Source organism: Azolla caroliniana, unplaced genomic scaffold, assembly GCF_043228905.1.
Source record: "Azolla caroliniana isolate FFs.n. ecotype wild unplaced genomic scaffold, voAzoCaro1.0.p SCAF_4, whole genome shotgun sequence".
Classification (NCBI taxonomy): domain Eukaryota; kingdom Viridiplantae; phylum Streptophyta; class Polypodiopsida; order Salviniales; family Salviniaceae; genus Azolla; species Azolla caroliniana.
Window position 1 is genome coordinate 11,992,959 of NW_028230439.1, and position 15,825 is coordinate 12,008,783.

General features: G+C 37.8%; 2 protein-coding genes and 1 long non-coding RNA gene across 3 annotated transcripts; 1 reads left to right on the forward strand and 2 right to left on the reverse strand.

Moving 5' to 3' along the window:
• Window positions 1-4,057: 4,057 nt before the first annotated feature.
• On the reverse strand, window positions 4,058-4,992 carry LOC147865094 (uncharacterized). The gene is made up of 2 exons (XR_015529610.1): window positions 4,404-4,992; window positions 4,058-4,308 (listed from the first exon to the last, which is right to left on the reverse strand). It is a non-coding gene; the product is annotated as an uncharacterized LOC147865094 (long non-coding RNA).
• A 13-nt stretch (window positions 4,993-5,005) lies between these two features.
• Window positions 5,006-8,250, reverse strand: LOC147865095 (uncharacterized; the record flags this gene model as incomplete). The annotated part of the gene is made up of 2 exons (XM_087318634.1): window positions 8,119-8,250; window positions 5,006-7,605 (listed from the first exon to the last, which is right to left on the reverse strand). A coding segment is annotated over exon 2 (2,589 nt), but the record flags the coding sequence as incomplete, so codon positions are not given.
• A 442-nt stretch (window positions 8,251-8,692) lies between these two features.
• Window positions 8,693-11,819, forward strand: LOC147865096 (pentatricopeptide repeat-containing protein At1g06140, mitochondrial-like). Its single transcript, XM_087318635.1, has 4 exons — window positions 8,693-8,845; window positions 8,888-8,964; window positions 9,776-10,529; window positions 10,734-11,819. The coding sequence occupies exons 1-4, from the start codon at window positions 8,693-8,695 to the stop codon at window positions 11,817-11,819; spliced, it is 2,070 nt and encodes a 689-aa protein (XP_087174761.1).
• The last annotated feature ends 4,006 nt before the right edge of the window (window positions 11,820-15,825 follow it).

A 15,825-nucleotide genomic window follows, 5' to 3' on the forward strand; every position in this document is an offset into this window, starting at 1 on the left:
TCCGGCTCTCCGTAGCCGGGTACTCTTCATCCGGTTCTCACCGGGTCTGCACCATCCGGCTCTCCATAGCCGGGTACTCTTCATCCGGTTCTCACCGGGTCTGCACCATCCGGCTCTCCGTAGCCGGGTACTCCTCATCCGGTTCTCACCGGGTCTGCACCATCCGGCTCTCCGTAGCCGGGTACTCCTCATCCGGTTCATCAACACTGTTCTTCTCCCTTCCCATCCGGAGGGACCTGTCTCCCAACAAGAACCAAGGGGGGGAGATGAGCAGATAAAGGAAGCCGAGCTGACCGAAGGAGTCGAACGGATAACCGAATCGGTGTCTAGATGATATCCGGAACCAGGAGCCGGATCGGATTGAAACCGGTAGGCCGTTAGAGGCCTATGGATCCAGCCTAGTACGTAGGCATATTTTTGGGAGTCAGTGACAGTCGCTCATATGAGTATTGAAGTACCTGTCAGTATTTTTGTCATTCCTTTATGGACTTGTATAAAAGTGCTCTCTGAGCACATTCTATGTACAGAATATTTGAGAGTATTATTTTGAATTGAATTGTGTTTATGTTCTCCTCTCTCTCTCTCTCTCTCTCTCTCTCTCTCTCTCTCTCTCTCTCTCTCTCTCTCTCTCTCTCTCTCCTGTGTATGCTTATTCTCTGTGTTAAGCTTCCATTAAACCTTCTTCTCTTACTGTTACTATCCGGCAGAGCCGGTTTGGCATACGCTTCCTCACGCTAACTTTCACATTATGAAACCAAAAAATATATCACATAATTCATGTGAAAGTGAGTAGTGATTTTTTATGTTCTAGAATGTCATTAATGAATGTCACAATTGAAAGTGTACATAATTATTGTGAGAGAAATTTGTGCAAGGATTGGGTTTGGTCGAAGATGTGTGAGCATAGTCGATTGCGATCAAAGGCAAAGGGCATTGTATCAAACTATGATACTCAAACTCCCAAAGTAGTTTAGATCACTTGTGCCCAACATCCTCATATGACATCAAAGTCAATGTAAATTAAATCATACGGAAGGAATCGTTCGGATGACAAATTTGAGATGGGCCTAGCATGTATTCATGTGTGCAGTTTCCCCCTTTGGTGAAGAATGTGGCTTTGTAAGTTAGTTTTAACATATGTTGATGAGGGGTTGTAGGATTCTAATCGTGAAACAAGTGTGTTGCATCATCCCACTTTCCAAACCATTTGTCCATATTTTTCATCTAACCGGAACACAAAATTTTGTTTTTATGTGTCTTTGGATCTTTTTGCCTGATTCCTATGTATTTCTAGGAAATCGATGTGAGCGACATCCTTGAACCTCCAATATGTTCATCAACCATTTCGATGGCCATGACCTCAGAGGGAAGTGATTCTATCTCAAGAGTAAGATAAGAGGGTGTATGCCATTTGTTTCTTGACTTGGAGAAACCTTGTAGGAAAATGCTTTTTGGACATTTTTCAAACTCTTTCCGAGTGGCCTTATGCATGCTAGCACCCCATATTTCCACCCACAAAGAAGTACTAATGTTGTCTTTAAGGACCCAACATTTAACCATGTGTTCTCAAATGTAATATGTTTTCTTTCTTGCTATGTAGCACATTCATGCTATCTATGATTTGAGGGAGGGAACTCAAGGCCAAGGAATTTAGGGCTTTCCGGGGTTTCGAGTGGCTCATTATTGTAGATATTGCATGGTTTATCCCTAATTTTATTCATGACAAGCATAATCTTCATTTTAGAGATATGGGGCAGACAGACACTCAACTTAATAGGCATCCAAAACTCGTTCCAATAATGTATCCCCGGTCCCCGGAAGCTATAGAGAGGCTCGTCACTATTCGACCTCAGGTTCATAAATGTGAAGAGAGAGTGAATCTAGGGCTTGGACGACCCTGAACTGTTCTTGGGAATCTCGGATGATCAGGGCCGTCCAAGCACAGAAAAAAAGATAAAGCAAAAAAAAAGAAAAAGACCTCGAAGAAAGTAAAAAAAGTAGAAAAATAGAAAAAGAAGAAGAAGAGAGAGAAAACTTTTTGGGGGAAATTCAAAATTGTGTGTGAAAATCCCCTCTCTCTCTATGGTTTTCTATTTTTATTTCTCTATTTCCCTTGCATTTCTCTGCATTTTCTTTTCTCTATTTTTATTTTTCTCTTTCCCTTCCCTTTCTTTGCGTTTTCTTTCTCTGAGTTGAAACTCTTTCTCATGTTCAAATCCCTTTCTCTCTTTCCCTCCCCCAAATCAGAGTTGAAACAAGCAAAAGAATGCAGCTCTTTCTATATGCATATAGGGCACTTGAAATCTCTTTCTCATGTTCAAATCCCTTTCTCTCTTTCCCTCCCCCAAATCAGAGTTGAAACAAGCAAAAGAATGCTGCTCTTTCTATATGCATATAGGGCACTTGAAATCTCTTTCTCATGTTCAAATCCCTTTCTCTCTTTCCCTCACTTAACCGCCCATCTTCATGATGCTTCCCATCCTCATCGATACCCCCTAAATAACCTTGGAATAGAGACCACTCTACCCATGAGCTCCCTTAGCTCATTGAGGAAACGAAGATGCATCGACACATCCTTGTTTTAATGAGGAAGCCGTGACTGACTGTTCTGAGTTGATGAGCTATTTTGGTTGTATTGTTGTTCAACAACATCTCGTATGTCTCTTGCGTTCTAACAAGAACAGGGCTAACCTCTGTTAGTCTTTGTATTTTATTAACTTAGCGCAGTTAATCAAAGCTCTGTTTGAAGACGACACAAGAGAAAACATGGTTCTCTCCTGACTCCAGTTCCCAACTATATGATTGGCAGATCTGTTCTATAGAGGTGTTCTGTAGACCTGCATATCTGGCTAAATCTATTTCTATTGGATGTGAAGAGGTTTTGAGCTGCCATGTGATACATCATTGAAAACATTCTTGCATGAGTATACCAATAATGAGTACCTACATACCTAGCATTTTGTTTTGATTATGTAAGCGCCCATCTTGAGTACCCTTGCATAAAGATCTCCCAAATACATTGGACACCAATCACCATGGTCACAATAGGGTCTGCTTTCATATATGCTCAAATAATATCATGGGGCATTGATGTATCGCTCCTTATCATGAAGGCAACCATTCCCCTATATTGTCTAGTTATGTATCCTATGAAGGCTCGGTCCCCAAATTTCTATTCAATAGAAAGAGTCGGTGTTACAATTGTAAGCAAACAAACATAATTCAGTTCATGGTTCTTGGAATGGGAGATGTGCTCAGTTGTCATCTAAGGACACCAAAAGCAGCATACCATGAGAATGTCAAGCATAGGCAGCTTCCATGCTCTCATATATTTTTTCAAAGAACAAGCATACCTCTGCTTTAAATTTAGCCAACATGAGAGAGAGAGAGAGAGAGAGAGAGAGAGAGAGAGAGAGAGAGAGAAACGGAACCCAGGTTGACATCATTAGCACTTCCTAAAGCAACATGGATGCAAAAGGAATTTGTTTTGCTTTGCCACAATTACAATAATGAGCTCTCACAAATTTCCTTCCTATGCAAGAGTCCTATGCAAGAGTTATAATGCAATCAAAATTCAAACTGTGTTAGGGTGCTGCAAATTTGTTGATTGTTTCAAGGCCCTTCACCTGTTGATAAAGGTTCACCCTTACAACACTATAATTTCTGAAGGTTGAACAATAGAAAGAGTCCTTTATCATCCCTTTGTGTCTTAACATCATTACCATACATTTCATACAGATGATTGGTTGCTTCAAATGGATCTCCAAAGAACAACCTCAAACAAGAGTTCAAACATTAAATAATCACTATCAAAAAAGCATCCTTCCGAGCTTCACATATATAACATAGACATTAATAAGACTTAATGATGCATATTACGTAGCTCTCCAATGAATCGATGCATGAAATTTAAAACTTTAACAAATTGTGTGCCTACCAAAGAGATCATTTCAGGAATTAGACAAGACCATACTACATATATCTCACGCAATGCATCATTGCATAAAACCATACATGACCACACAACATAAATATATTCAAAAGTGAAGATACAAAGTGAAGAAAGTTTACGCAAATATGTCATTAACGCATGAAACCATTACATAACACTCAATACACAATATTCGAGTTTGAGTATTTACAAAAATTGTAATTGAAGATACAATATGGCAGATTGTGTATTTATAGAAGTTGAGACTGAAGATACACTATTCAGAGTTTGTGTATTTACAATATAATCCAAAATTTAAATTGTCGATAAATATCCGAGTTGGAAAAAGGCATCCAAATTTTCTCATGCCCATGAACCTACAAAAGGCACCAAACAAGGTTACCAGTCAACAATGTACAAATACGAAAGCTGCAAATGAGAAACAATATAGATTTAGGAATGAGAATCAAACCTGGCAAAACTGAATCACACCATAGTCTGAACAGATCTGTTTAAACAATAAAGCTATGTAGCAAGAATTCTAACTTTAGAAGCATAAATATTAGTGGTAGATACTCCATTGCTATTTGTTATTGTGAACCATCGTTCTCCCCCATTATCTGGGTAATGAACATCAACAATCATAGCACTTGTTATGCACTCTGCCCCATCATCAATCAATATACATTTTCCCTTCAAAGCTTTCATAGCGATCGAAATGTCACCATGATTATGATTTAACGGCAACATGCTATCACAATGATTGCAATGTGATGTTTGATTTTTATCTAATATTAGGACCAAAGAATTACAATGCATACATCGAACCTTCATACGTCTCGGTAGACGAACTCGCTTTCGACATCCTTGTATGCCCCATCCATGCCTTCTTGTACCTTTATCCTTATTGTTAGGAGCTACCCCGATATCTTCGAAAGCTACTACATTGCTAACAATGGGCCTTTTGTTGCCATAGGGGTTTTCAATAACATTTTGTTGCAAACCTCTAATACTCTCATTTTGAGGCAGATCTTTCATCAAAGGAGAAATATCAGACCTCATTTGCTGACAAAATGCAAGCATACTTTCATTCCAAACATTAACATCCTCTTTAGACATAGAATGTAGACACTCTTCAAAATTCCTTATTGTTTCCTTAACAAGAGAAATAGTTGCAAATATAGACTCATCATGGCCACCCTCAAAGTTGGCATTTGCATCTTGACCACGCATTTCTAATGCATCATCAATAAGATGTAGCTCCTTTCTTGAGTCAGGCATGTGTTGTTCAATAAATAATCTAATACACATCAAGTGCTTGCATTTACATGCATAATCATCGCAATCACAAAAAGAAGCTTGAAAATATACATTATACCACGTATCTTCCTTCGACATGCTTAAAACTCTAAAATACAATCTTGTCTCATCCATTACCTGAATAGTTGTTGGATTTGCAACATATCGCTCAATTATCTTTTCTGCCTCTCTCATTCTATTAGCCTCATCTTTACAATTGGCTCGAGGCAAGAATCTTCCACTATCACTTAGTTCTTGTTTTTGTTTAAACCATTCAAGAACGGTACCGCCCATCCATGACCCTGTCACACTATCACCTATTAATGCATGTACCAAGTCAGTAATGGGTCGATTTATCCTTCCTTTAAACGCAGTGTACTTGATGTATTGCCAATGTCTCTCTACAATATTTGTAGTGTTCACATGGCCATATGAAAACATCCTTCCGAACTTGGGCCAAGTTTTTTTCCACGTATCATTACACCAACAGTTTTTTATGTAAAGGCAAACATTTTTATGTTCTTTGTATACTTCCAAGATTGAACCATACACCTGATTAAATTCTTCCTCTTTGCTACAATACATGAGCCGACACATATGATCATACAATTTGTCTCTTTCCATGCCATGAACTTTTGGCAATAGATGTTCAACCCAAGCCTTCTTCACATGGAACCAACATAGCAAAATCAAGCAAGATGTTTGTTGTCGTTTACCATTCACTATCTCCCAACAACCTGAATCAACTTCAATAACATTTTTCAATGCGATGTATTCAGTCCAACACTTATCTATTACCAATGCTTTAGGTCTAACACCTTCCATTTTTTCAAATATGATCTTTAAAGTCATTTCTAGCGCAAGTTGTTCATGTTGAGATCCCGTGTCATTGGTGCAAAGCATGTACCACAACGGGATGCCAACACCATGCTCATTTGGTGCAACCGCAGCATATAAAGGCAATCCAAATACATTAGTCTTAAATGTAGAATCAATTGCCCAAGCATTATTCTTTGAAAGGCGAATACACATGTTTAACATCCACTTATCTTGCATTATCAAAACAAATGGTTGTTTTCCAGGCATATATGGTTCAACATATGCTACTTTACCTTGTTCCTTCAATGCATATGCTTCTTGCATCATCAAAACCCAATCATCTACTGCTATCGCTTTTTTAATATTCAATTTGCTCGCCATGTTATGAACCTCCTTCGTGAGCATGAAAAACCTAAACACAACTCTCTCAACAAGACTCACTTTGGCCTTATGGATAAGAGCTTTTCTCATGCTTATCCGTGCTACATGCCTCGCACACCCAATGTCAAAAAGATCATCCATACAACATTTAATGACATTTGGATGCACCTTTAAATGGTATACCTCATGTGGTGCACTTGGGTCATGGCCACTATGTTGATTGTATACAACAATGGAGAGTTGTTTTCGGTCTCCAATTAACCTATGAACATTCACACGAAAAGTGCATCCACATCGTTTGGTAGTCTTACATCGACGAATGCATTTGCTACCCCTTCTTGATTCTCCCCCACGATGACAAATATAACTTTCTAGATATTTGGCATTTGTATGACACTTCTTTAAGCATGTGGAGTACTTAACTTGAATGTCATCTAATACCTCCCTCAACATGGATTCTTCTACTACATACTCTTCATTTGGGGCGTTACTTGTATAATGATGTTGCATGTCTAAAGGGGTTGTTTTTTGTATGTTTTGACATCCACATTTCTCAATGCATGCTTTCACATATACCCTTGATAACCCATGATATCGTGTGTCTATGGACCAACCTTTTTTAATTTCTTGCAATGTATCTTTTAACCCCAAATGACGAGTTTTAACATGGGCATTTGCCACTATTTCTTCCCATTGTTCAACATAGGGTATCCTCAAATTAGGAGAATCCTTTAAATATATTTCTTTATCTTCCATTAACACTAATCCTTGTTTCATTCTTTTCCATGATCTAAGATCCACTATCACTCCGTCATTGGCATCTCTCAATACCGCAAGTGATATATTACAAAGGCCTAATATATCACTAACCATTAATTGATAACATGCTTTATTAAAGGTAAAAAAACCCTTAGGCATAAATAAGCGTGCGTCGGGATATTTCACAAGATCTATATTCATTGGATTGACATTATCACTATCCATTGAGTCATCATCACTAGCAGTCTCACTTGTTGTGTGTGCATCTGAATTGACAGAATCACTAGTGGTATAAATATCACTCTCATCTAATGACACCCATGCATCATGCGAAGCATTCGTATCGTGTTCCTCAATTGCATAAGAGGTAGAACAATGTGATGGACTTCTATTTAAGTCGAACATCGTTCATGCCCCTAAACACACATAATATTCAAGTTTGACATTAAAGATTGAAACCACGAAAATAAAAGCAAGAGTAAGTATGCAAACAAAATTTGGTAAAAGGGAATATAAGTGCATGTTTTACTCAATATCTTTCTAGTATGTGCTCATAGTGCTCATTTCTCCTATCTCTCTTTACCAATTTTCTGTTTCCCTCTTTATGTCTCAATATCATGTTTCATATATCACTTCTCCTATCTCACTTTACCAAATTACTATTTCCCTTTTTATGTCTCAATAATGATGAAAACATGTTTTACTCAATAATAATGAAAACATATAATGTTTGGTGACATAATAATCTTGAAATCTCTATTTTTTTCTCTGTTTTCATTATTATGTCACCAAACATTATATGTTTTCATTATCTCATGATATTGAGACATAAAAATGTTCAAATGAAAAAACAGAAAAAACATAAATATGTATGAGGTAAAACAAAAGAAAATCATAGAAATAAAAAGAGAAAAGTTTCATTTACATACCTGTGATTCTTGCTTGCAAGTTGCGATAGAGAAGTGGTCGACGAGGAAAGAGAGAAGAAGACACAGAATATGTCGATTTTGAACCCTAAATGAAAAAACAGAAAAAAGCATAAATATGTATGGGGTAAAATAGAAATCCATCATGTTCATAAGTGGAGAAAAGTTTATTTGCACACCTGTGATTCTTGCTTGTGATAAAGAGAAGAAGACACAGAAGAAGACACAGAAGATACAGAAACAGAGAAGCGAGGAAACAGAGAAGAAGACACAAAAATTCACGATTTTGAATTTCCCCCAAATAGACCCCAAAATAGTTTTCTCTCTCTTACTTTTCATTTTTGTTTTTTAATGTTTTTTTGCTTTTTATTTTTTCTTATTTGTTTTTATTTGTTTTTATTTTTATTTGTGCTTGGACGGCCTTGATCATCCGAGATTCCCGAGATGAGTTCAAGGCCGTCCAAGCCCTAGATTCACTCCCTCTTCACATTTATGAACCTGAGGTCGAATAGAGACGAGGCTATAGAGAGGATCCTTGGGTACATACATACATACATACTTAGTTAGGCTCTTAGAAATGCGAGCCATCTCGAGTGTGAAGCTAAGGCTGCCAAACAAAGAGATGACCAATTTCAGAGTGCAGAAACAGCATACAACAGGCAGCAGGCAGACACATAGAGACCTCAGACCATCGCTTTTTGTTTGGAAAACAGATTATAAAATATCTCAGGTAATAATATACATACATATTACATCTTATGGTTGTACATAGCAATCATTCATTGTCTCTGATTCAAATCGAAAAAATCTGTACGATTTGAAGAACACTGAAATAGGATCAATCATCACGTATTAAGGTTAAAACAACACATAGCTAAATCCATCATTTGAGAGAGGAGTCTGCCTGCCCAACCATCTCTTCGCGTTTCTTAGATACATATCGAGAGGTTTAGATTGTATTTAGCTCTAAGCTGACACATAATGCATTTCTTTTTCTTTATGCCCAACATGGTATTACAGTGAATCATACCCACCATTCGAACAATCCTCATTGTAGATTCTTAGAGTACCCTAGACATTTGTCACCCAAAGAGGTGCATGTCTGTCACTTAGTGTCTCAGCATTTATGCCTAACATGTTTTTGAGCATCATATCTACCATTTGAAACATGCATCTCTATAGAAGTCTCATAAATATTTATCACCGGAGAAGGTGCTTGTGCGTCGTTGGGCTCTACAGCAGATCTGTCAAATGTAAGGTTGCAATGACTGCCATGGCTTGGATGTGTGTGATCTTTGGGACTTTGGATCTTCAGTGTTGTATGATACAACACATTGGGGGAGGTACGTTGTTTGTGCATGTGACATTGACCAGACTGATGTTCTTCAGTTGGTAAGGGTGTTTTATGGATACCAGAAGGTCGTGCATTTGATCCCTATCTTCTGCAAGGTCACCCCATAAATAAATTAGTAGGATTGGAACTCAAGATAATATGCCCAATCCCCACATTCACAAGGTCCTAGTAAATTAGTGAGATTGGAAACCAAGTGATACATCCTCCAATACATATAAGAAATGAAAAAGAGAGTGCGTTATATATACTTCAGCAGAATGTCTGATATAGAAGAAAAAGTATGACAAAGAAATTGCTTCACTGCAGTCATGGTGAAAAAAGTGACACTTTTGCTGAGCTGCTCAAGCTTTGCACCAAGAAAAAAGACCTTTCTGAAGGTATTAGACTTCATGATGATATCTTTAAAAAGGGATTGCTTCAAAAGAGTCCTTACCTAGCTAGCATTCTAATCACTTTGTACTCTAAATGTGGGGTTCTTGCAAAATCACAGAAAGTTCACGAAGAGCTTCATGTCAGAAATGCAGTTTCATGGTCTGCATTGATATCAGCATATGCCCGAGAAGCTCGAGGTCACGAAGCACTGAACTGTTTTGGGCAAATGCAAAATGAGGGCTTCTCTCCAGATGCCATCACATTCATTTCTGTCTTGAAGGCATGTGGTAGCTCCAGAGATATCAATAAGGGAAAAGAAATTCATGAGGAGGTTGTTTGTAGAGGCTTTCTCAATAAGAATATCACCCTTGGGACAGCCTTGTTGGATATGTATGTGAAATGTGGCATGTTGAGGAAATCATGGGAGGTTCTAGAAGAGCTTCCTGAACGAAATGAAGTGACTTGGTCAGCATTAATTGCAGGGTATGCTCAACAAGGGCATGTTCATGAAGCATTTAACTGCTTCATGATGATGCAATATGAGGGCCTCTCTCCAGACTCAGTTACCTTCACTTCCATTTTGAAGGCATGTGGCAGCATATATGCACTGGAAAAAGGTCAACTGATACATGATGAAATTGTCGACAGGGGATTGCTGAAGAAAGACAATTTTCTTGGTAATGCATTGGTGGATATGTACGCAAAATGTGGTGCACTTGCAAAAGCACAACTAGTGCATGATGAATCCAATGTTCAAAACATTGTCTCTTGGTCGGCGCTAATTTCTGGGTATGCTGAACATATGCACGGCCATGAAGCACTTGATTGTTTTCGAAGAATGCAACTCGAATGCATTTCTCCTGATACTATTACTTTTATTTGCATTTTGAAGGCTTGTTGTGGTACATTGTCTATTCATAAGGGCCAACAAATTCACCATGAGATTATCAGCAGAGGCTTGCTAGAAAAGAATGGTGTGCTAGGCAATGCTTTGGTAGATATGTATGTCAAATGCGGTATGCTTCCGAAAGCACAACAGGTTCATGACAATCTTCAAGATCGAAATGTTGTCTCTTGGTCTACGTTAATTGCTGGGTATGTAGAACAAGGACAAGGTCATGAAGCACTAAACTGTTTCGAATGGATGCAAAATGAAGAAGGTTTGTATCCAAATATGGTCACTTTCACATGCATCTTGAAAGCTTGTGCCATTACAGGAGCTATAAACAAGGGTAAAGAAATCCATGATTTGATTCTTCGTAGGGGCTTGCTAGAGAAAGATATTGTGCTTGGCAATGCTTTGGTTGATATGTATGCCAAATGTGGCATGTTCACAGAAGCACAAGAAGTACATGAGCAGATTCCTGTTAGAACTATAATTTCTTCAAATGCACTAATTGCTGGATATGCACACAAGGGGAGAGGTCACGAAGCTCTAGACTGTTTCTACCGAATGCAATGTGAGGGCCTCTCCCCGAATGATATAACTTTCTTATGTGTGCTGAATGCATGCAGCCAATCAGGGCTGGTGGATGAAGCTGAAATGCATTTTATGAATATGGGCAATGTATATGGCATCAAACCAAATGTGGAGCACTATACTTGGATGGTGCTTATTTTTGCTTCTGTGGGAGATTTTGATAAGGCAATGTCTGTGATTCGAACAATACCAACACCTTGTGATTATTGTCCAATTTGGCATGCACTGTTGGGCGCTTGTAGAAAATGGGGAAATGTGGAACTTGGGAGATTGGCTTTTGATTGGGTACTACAACTCGATAATACATGTGCTGCAGCTTACGTGCTTATGTCTAGTATCTATGCAGCAGCTGGTATGCAAGAGGATGCAAAAATGGTTGATATCATGAGACTGAAAAACATGGTTTCTGCACAGCCGGAAAGCCTCAAGTGGGTGGATTCAAGTGGCAGTGCTTATTTGTTTTTTGTATGTGAACCGCACGCATCTTTTCATAATTGAATGTATTCTATTTACATGAGTTTAACACTTCAGAACTAGGCATTGTCCTCACCGGCGTGTATGAAAGAAAGCCATACATACGCAAATGATGTTAGGGTAGACATGGACCTCTGGTGATATAGTGGATGCAATCATGGACCTTCCACTAGACCAGTTTCAGATTGTCTTTCGGTGCTTTGAAGCACCATAATCAAGAAAGCATTTTGTACATTAACATTCTTTTGTTGGTTTTTCACTTCATATTCAGGTTCCCCGCTCTTTTGTACATTAACATTCTTTGTGGGTCTTTCGCTTCATATTGAGAGGTTTCCCACTCTCTAGTAATACAAGTTACTCCCAAAAATTGAAGGAAAATGGGGTAATTGGTATGATTGTATTATTGTCTTGAAGAATATGAAAAAATGCTATAAGTTTTTTATGTTCACATCCAAGGAGAGTACTCTATCTAAATCACTAGTTAGCTTGTATTTAGATTCATAAGGACTTATAGTTATATATTGTGCTTCTAATCCAATAGGTTAGCATTTGCTGATTTAGATCCAATTTGTAGGAAAACTTCTTGATGAACGGTTCTTTATTCCCATTGCTTTAAACTAAGACTTTTTGGTGAAATTTGAGGTTTGGTGTATTCTATAAATGACTTTTGTCCCCTTAACAAATATAGGTTAAAGTTTGTGTTCACATAAAACCAAAGGTGTCATTTATTTACCATATGTTTTCCTATATGTTTCTCTACATAGAACCATCTTTTTCATGTATATACCAAAATTTTCATCAAGTAGTTCATATTCTAAATTTCACATATATAAAAGACAGAAACTATTTGAGTTCAACACTAAATGCTCTAGCATCTCTTTTCTGAGTTGAATGACAATCAAGGGTTTTCTTGGTGATATGAAATTTGGGTTCTTTGTATGTTCTATTTATGTGAATCTAATGGGAGGGTGAATTTTTTACTAGTCGTGGAGGAGACATTATATATATAAAAAAGGGAAAAGTACTAGGATACCCCTGGAAGTTCATCTATTTACCAGAATGCCCCTGGAAGTTCCAAGTAGTGTAATTTTTTGGACATAGGGGTAAGTTTGGTAAATTTGGAACTTCCAGGGGCATTCTGGTAAATAGACGAACTTCCAAGGGTATCCTGGTACTTTTCCCTAAAAAAAAACCAAAGGTTAATGACAAGTTGAGCTATAATGCATATATTGCTATGCTCTTATATAGGCCAAATTGGCCTCTTTATGTAGGACCTAAAAAAGCAATGTATGGAATGGTGGTGACTAGCATGTTAAAACACTTCTATAGGATCTTTTAAAAGCAATGTGTCCAGGGGGGGTAACTAACAAGTTAATACACTTCCATAGGATCTTTTCGTAGCAATGCATGGAATGGTGGTGATTAGCATGTGCTTTGGGGTTTCATTTCCAAAATTTCCCTCCCTTCCTTTAGTGCAACTTGTGTAAAAAAGGTAGGGCATTTCCTTGATGTTTCTATTATTATAACGTTCCAATGAAGCCCATACTATGATCTAGAGTAAGAAAATGAAATGACCTCTCCACAAAGAGAATTTAAGAAACAAGACATAACGAGCGAAAGTCATAGTGATGCACTACCTCTCCTTTGTTAATGTATGATGGATGGGCTGAGCTATCAAGAGATCATCATATTACATCTCATGGTCATTGAGTTAACCTATAAATTTATGAAAGATATAACTTCCCTTATTTCAAAGAGAATAAATCAACATTAAAGTTGAAGAATAAAATAACTTGAGCTTCTTGCTTTTATCTTTACATATAACATTCATAAAAAAAGGTTGGAAACTTGGGTCTCTTTTTTACATTGTGGCTTCCTTCTAATGAATGAATTAGAGAACGACATTTTGTGAGCTCTTCTATCTAGAGGGAGACTAAGGAAATATGTTTTTCCTTTTCACTACAAACTACACACAAGTGTAAGGGGGTGTCGACTCTTGATAGAAAGGTACAAATATGAACTCATATTTAGGCACTGCGTTGAAAATGTACTAAATATTCAACACTTCATCTATCTTAAATCACCACGCAAACTCCATAATTTGTAAGAATTGCAACACTCCATTCTTGTTCGTAAGCATTTGCACACAACTTGGAACCATCGTGCACAAATGGAATGTCTGCCGGCCGAGCTCCATTTTAGTTACCGATACGTCTTCCTAAATGAGGAAGTGTGAAGACAAGGAAATACGAGCAAAAGAATTGCACATATGGTCTCGTCGGAGTCTCCGAAGAGGAAATGTTGAAGGAAACTATTGCAAGAGCTTTTGGTGAATGAAAGCATGGCTGCAATTGCATAAGAAGAGTTTAGCATAGAATAACAAGGAATGCACCAAGTTCAGTGTTGTAATAGAGGACATTTAAGAAATGCACCAAGTTTAGTGATATAATAGAGTACATTTAATGTGCAACTGACATGTGGTAGATTCAGGGAACATCTTAGCTTCTGAGTTGATAGTAAAGATCAATGTCATCATATGTAATAATGTAATAAATGTTTCAGATTTGAGGATGAAATGCCATGTAGCTCATTGCGATTAATAAGACGAGTAGTTTGTACGCTAGAATAACATTGCTTCTTGGGATTTATAAAGATGAGGGAAATTTATGCCGATCGTAAACAATGCATCATTGTTTTTTCTCTTGCAGAGAAAGATTCGGTTGAAATATCATTGGTTCCAACAAGGCATCATGTGCTCTAAAGGAGGCTTAGAAGCATGACTTTTTTTACACATCATATAAGAGACCTTAGACGTGCCCACCAATCTAATCTAATAAATTATTTCTTCGCGATAAATCCTTATTGGAATTCCCAGATTTAGGCAATGGGTTGAACGCAACATTTATGGTAGAGATTCTTCATATTTTAGTTTAAGGTCATGCCCAATAATAGCTGATTTCTCTTGAATATGTATGTCCTGGGTTTACAAATTGGAAATGATCATGTTGTTGCCTTTTAAAGGAGGAGGATGCAAAGGGAAAGGTTATATGATTATGAGAGTTGAGATAAGCCTCGTTGCCAAATCAGAATGGCTTCTTTTTTGCCAATTAAAAATTTGACAGCATTTGTATGTTCAGGAAAAGAACAAAGCCTTCACGTGTCTTAAAAATTCAAATTCTAACAAAGGTCCGAAGTATACCACTCTATTTGGCGACAATGAATGAATGATATAAGTCTATTGAAACATCCATAGTAGCTCTCACACATACACGTAAAGGGAATCACATCCATCTGATGAAGAAACAATGTAATTTGTGGCCGATCTTAATAATATTTGTAATAATAATAAGAAGAAGAATATATGTAGCCCATCCAACCAACGATTGATTCTCCACTATTCGTAGAGCTAGCTGCCTGCACACCCACCTCATAGAGAGAGAGAGAGAGAGAGAGAGAGAGAGAGAGAGAGAGAGAGAGAAATGGATTAAAACAACAAGCACCTTATATTGTATGAGTATGTATAATACCCTGACCCCCTTATTATTATTATTATATAAGTTAGTTAGTTAAGGAGGAGGAGGAGGTAAGTGGGAGAAAAAGGCTCCACTTTACATACTTCACGGCAGAACGCCAGACAAAGGATTCAGTCAGTCAGTCAGCCCAGTCATTTCCTTCCTTCCTTCCTCCCTCCTCCAACATATGTATGTATGTACATACGTACATACTACTCAATGCTCATACATACATACATACATACATACATACTCAATACATACATACATACATACATACATACATACATGATACTCAATACATATGTATGTATTGATATGAATGAATGAATGAATTGCAATTCGATTCCTACGTGTGCTCTCTCTCTCTCTCTCTCTCTCTCTACCCTACACACACACACACACACACACACACACACACCCCGCTCAGGCCAAAGCAAATAAAAAAGCCAAACAAACGCCAAAAAGCTTGGGTTCGCCATATAACACAGAGACAGAGACAGAGAAAGAGACAGACT